This window comes from Varanus komodoensis, unplaced genomic scaffold (assembly GCF_004798865.1).
Source record: "Varanus komodoensis strain SLA01 unplaced genomic scaffold, ASM479886v1 scaffold1, whole genome shotgun sequence".
Lineage (NCBI taxonomy): Eukaryota > Metazoa > Chordata > Lepidosauria > Squamata > Varanidae > Varanus > Varanus komodoensis.
This window is the reverse complement of record NW_025335268.1, coordinates 23,294,166-23,299,360: the sequence shown is the minus strand read 5'-3', so window position 1 is coordinate 23,299,360 and position 5,195 is coordinate 23,294,166. Positions and strand designations below refer to the sequence as shown.

General features: G+C 42.7%; 1 protein-coding gene across 6 annotated transcripts in view; it reads right to left on the bottom strand.

The window, feature by feature from the left end:
- Positions 1-2,683: 2,683 nt before the first annotated feature.
- Positions 2,684-5,195, bottom strand: part of RGS7 (regulator of G protein signaling 7) — a 176,471-nt gene continuing 173,959 nt past the window's right edge. For all 6 annotated transcript variants that reach the window (XM_044448460.1, XM_044448478.1, XM_044448522.1 and 3 more), the window contains one exon: positions 2,684-2,734. In XM_044448460.1, the coding sequence (XP_044304395.1) occupies positions 2,684-2,734 (51 nt within the window). The remainder of the gene's footprint in view (positions 2,735-5,195) is intronic.

Sequence of the window (5,195 nt, the reverse complement as noted above, 5' to 3'; positions counted from 1 at the left end):
CTCCATTTTGTCCAAGAAACCAAAGCTGCCTTTTGTAAATAAATTGTGGGCCTCTCCTGAAGACCAGGTCACCTGATGCTGGCATTACAATGCAAATGGCCTGGTTGAGGTTATCTGTAGGCCAAGGACCACCACTTAGCCAGTCTATTCTGCTCAGGTGTCTAGACAGCAGGACTCTCCCAGAATCCATCTCAGAGTTGGGGATAAGCCATTACCAGACAGTCAGCAGACACATACATATGTAATTCCTCAGCAATCTTCTTCCAGGAAAGATGGAGGGGCCAGAGGAGAACTACTTCACTGAGAAAAGAAGGGGGGGGGGGGTCTTCCAGAACTGATGCCAGGAGCAAGTCTCCTAGGAAGTGAGCTTGAGGCAGGACCAGGTGAGATTGCCAAAAGTTTCTCTGGGACAGGTACCCAGGTGTGATTTTTTTTTCCTCCAGCCAAGGAAAATGTTTTTGTGTGAATACCTATTTCATAGCCTTGACTGAAACTGTGGGATAGAGGATTGCAGGGAATGCACAAATATGTTTGGGGAAATTTTATTTATTTATTTTATTTTATTTTTGATTTCTATCCTGCCTTTTTCCTACAAAGGGCTCAAGGCAGCTTGCATCATTCTCCTCCTCCATCTTATCCCACAACAACAACCCTGTGAGGGCCATGTCACAAAATCATGTGACATAACTGGCATTAGTGTCTGAACCCAGTCGAGTCACAAGCCAGCCCGCACCCTCGTATTCACTCCTTTATGACCACATGGTAGCCAATAAGTGTTTGAAAGCGGATGGCGTTAATTATGTTTCCTTCAGGTTTCATTTCAATAGGCTAAGTGGGCTAGTGGCTGCCATTTTCATAGGAGGATTGACTGTTAGCTTTCCCTGGAGGAAAAGCATCAGCTTCTGCATTAGATAGTTAGCAACACTCTGAGGGCCAAAACGCATTACTGCAAACAGCCGTTCAAGGGCAGGGAAATAGGTAGAAGGGGAATTTCAGCCAGAAGCGCAAGAGGGGGATCTGTGATCCCAATGAGGAACGTACATCAGAAATGCGTGGCTTCTTTCTTTTCAAAATAGATGTGCCTACTTTAAGCACTGCCACCCCCTCTTTTTTTTTTAAAGAAAACATGTTTTATTGTAAAAGGCAATTTGGTCCTGAAAGCACTCATGGAATTGACTGCAGAGTCAACTATCTCATCTTGAGGGGAACTAATTGAGAAATGTTCCTAAAATCTCAAGAACAGGATATTACACATTGAAAAACCCCATTTTGAAGGTAGAGTATCTGCAGAATCAAGGCAGAGTATATGGTTTACCTGCATCCTCATGTCAGTCAGCCTTTGAACTTCACGGATTCATAGCTTGGATGCCCCACTAGTAGCCTGATGCTCTAACCACTGCATCTCACTGGTGCTCTTGTGCCATGCGATGCTGTTCAGGTACTGGTGAAAAGAGGACTGGGCTTCTGGCTATGCACCCCTCAAGGTACACACAGAATGTAGGGTCTACCCACCAGAAGGGAGGTGGCAAGTGCCCATCTGCTGAAGCTGTAGAAGCTTCCAAGAGGATGTTCTGCACTGAGGCAGAAGAACCGTATGTGCGAGCAGGAAGAAACATCATTTGCTTGTGCAAAGGGCTCATTTGGCTTTATAATCCCAAAGAGAGCTTCTTCAGAAACTTCTTAGAAAACTTAGAAACCTTTAGAAGAAATATATGAGCCTAAGGAGCTCTGAGACATTTCTTATGGTAAAGAAAGAATTCCTGCCTCATTCATTGAATAGAGAAACAACTGCTGCTGCTTTCACTGAAATAGAGGAGCCCATGGCAAGAGTTCTGGAGCACTCGTAGTTTGGTAGACCAAGGCTGAAGAATGGTAGACCAAGTGCATGGGATCCTTTAGTGGAATGCAAAAGTCGCACGCCCCATTCTCAGTCAAATAGTGGCCTAACAACAGCAGCTAAGCAGCCATCACAGAAAGAAAGGGGCCTGGACTGCAAACAACGACCATTTTGCTGCCACTGCCATCCCAAATAAGCTTACACTTACAAAAGGGAAGAGATTCTGCATATTTTAATGAAAGATAAAACAACAATATAAACATACACAAATTTACAGAGAAAGGATCAGCTTTAATACATCTGGAGTAAAAGGTGTTCTTTTTCCCTTAAAATATGGTATAAAAATAAATGCAAGAAACATTAACATAGAATCTACAGACAACAGACAAAGACACAGGCTTTCTTTCTCGATGTGAATACACCTGTGAGATGGAACCTTCTGTGCTAGTTTATTGTGCAATAGCTGTGATGCCATAGTAGGTATAGTTATTCATATATTCATTTTTTGTTTTGTTTGTACATTTCTTCCAGTTTGTGACTGACAGTACTGTAAATAGGCCGTGCCTAGCGGAAACCTTTTTCACTGTACTTGAGCTTGCAGAAAAGAAAAAGACACAGATCCAGCTTGATATGAAGGCGAAAGTGAGCAGAGAGTTTTCAAAATGGAGGCATTGAAAGGCTAGCGAGTCCCTTGGAGTCTGTAATGCCTTGATATACACAAAAGAAAACAAGTCAGGTCCTTGCTCATGCAACGTCTTGTTCTACTGTCCTCTGATTTCAGGCAATTAGTGAACTACAAAGTATGTATAATGATTGAGTCTCCTTCCATGCTACAAGGTGATCCTTTTAGTAGGACTGCACTAGACTGGTTAATCTCTTTGATGTGAGCGATTTCCCCTGAGGAAAAAATAAAAACAAACAGACAAAAGAAAACAGAAGATAGAGGCATGATCACTGCAAACCCACGTCATGGCCAAGTGCCTTCCTTCCTGCAGGCAAAGGCAAACCTTCTGAGCATCAGCTCATTACAGCCTGTCCTTGGCTGGTTCATATATATGGGGGTCCTAACATGTGATGACCACAACGCCAAAAAATGCCGTGTGTGTGTGTGGCTGGACTGTCACAGATGCAGTGCCATGGATGGGACCTCTGTGCCACCCCAAATGCGAGGCTTCAGTGGAGTCAGTCCACACAGGCTGCAAGATGCCGGTCATTATCGAGTGTACAGTGATCAAGTGCAGAGAATGCGGATGCATGTGTGACTCGCTGCTTTAAAGCTCTGAAGAAATCCGTCTTGGGTAATGAAATTAGCTCAGTCTCCTTTTTAGAACGGCACACATTATACCCCTTAGAGGCACCCACAAAGTTATGTTTTCCCTAAAACGATGTCACCAAAATTTCAGTTGCCCACCTAAGGGTCTCTAGCAAATTTTGTTCTTGTGACTTAGTTTTCAGAAGCAGTGTCTTAAAGACAGCAACCAAGATGTGTGTTTGCCATCAATATCTGAAGAATGCCCACTAAAGTCTTTAGTGATTTTTCAGGTATATGAATTTGCACATTCAGGGTTGCATCCAGAGTTAGCTCTCCTTAGAAAAGAACCATTGAACTGAATGGCATTTAAGATTAACACTGGATGCAAACTACTAATTCTATGTTTTCAATTTGTTTAAGCTCTGCCACACTTTTGAAATATATTCACACTGAGTATTCTTGCAGATATCCATGGTAATGACCCTTAAATATATTGATTGATATATACTGATGCCCATTTTTACATGGCTATCAGCTCATCACAGATTAGGTGTTACTCTCCATTGATGATCACTGCTTGCATTAATTAGCAATCATGACAATAGTCCATATGAGATGGATATTTGAGGCAACACAATAACTGTTATTTTCAGCAAACCAAACTACTGCAAATACTCTCTAGTATATAATGCAGTGATTTCAATGTGTTTACAAAGCACAGAAACCTGAAGATGCCTCGACTCTTAGCAAGAAGTTTTAAAATAACTGTTACTCTTATTTCTCTTTTTATTCTATTTTATTAATCCGCTGTAAACCATCTCGAGATGTCTGTGATGGGACGGAATAGAAAATATTTAAATAAATAAATAAATAAATGTGAATATTCCAGAGAAAATGTTTGACTGGAATTCTTAGATACTAAGGTTTTCATCACCTTTCCACCTCTTCATTCTTTCACTCTAAGCATTCAGAAAGCTCTGTGTTAATAAATGGGATATAAAAAATCTAGCTTAATAAATAAATCTTTACTCTGGATTTGTTTACATTTATGCCATATGTACTTCTGACATTTTCTTTGTCGTATATTCAGCAATGCATTAAAATGCTTGACGGTAGCCAATGCTTTCCTTGCTAGGCTATGAAATACACTGAGCTGATATTTGGTTCATTCTGCCACAGTTCTGTTCCTGAAATTGTGCCAGGTTGGTTCCACTGGTCGGATGCCCCAGCACCAATGTATTTTAATTAGAGCATTCAAATTATTTGGATGAAGGAGAATAGAAGCCTTGTGCTATACTGTGACTTTTTCGACAGTGCAGAATTGAGTGGTACTGCTAAATGGTCACAGCCTGGCTCTTTCTTTCAGTGCCAGGTTATCGAGTGCCTCAGCCAGCACCAGTAAGTTCCTGGCTGCTGAGTGGATCTTCAGCCCAGAGCAGGCACAGGCTGTGACCATCAGAGCTTGCATGGAGCTAGCTGCTGCACCTTCCACCTCCAATGCTGCCTCTCCTGGTGCCTAAAAGCAAACATGGGAAGAGCCCTTTCCTTATCACCAGGCCAGCTTCATGCACTGACTTGCCTCACTGGCTCTTGCAGTAGTGAAGTGTCAGGGTGGCGATAAAAGCCAACTGGGACAGGTGTGGAATCCCAAGGGTGAGCAAGGCCATAAGTGAGGACTAGTATTAGTCCGGGCCCATTTCAAGGTGTTGGTGATGACCTATAAAGCCCTAAACGGCTTGGGTCCTGGTTACCTGAAGGAGCACTTACGTCCATATATGCCCAGCCGCCCCTTGAGATCAGCGGGAGAGGCCCTCCTCCGGGAGCCCTCAGTGAAGGAAATTAGGAGGGTGGTTACTCGGAGGAGGGCTTTCTCAGCGGTGGGGCCTAAGTTGTGGAATGCGCTCCCCAGAGAGGTCCGCCTGGCACCGTCGTTATTTGTTTTTCGGCGCCAGGCGAAGACCTTTTTATTTAAGCAGCATTTTAAATGTTAATATTATTGAATTTTATTTGGCCAGGGTGGCTTATTTTATTCTACTGTACATATTTTAATTGTTATTGTTTTAATTTATTGTGTATTTTATTTGATGTTGTAAGCCGCCCCGAGGC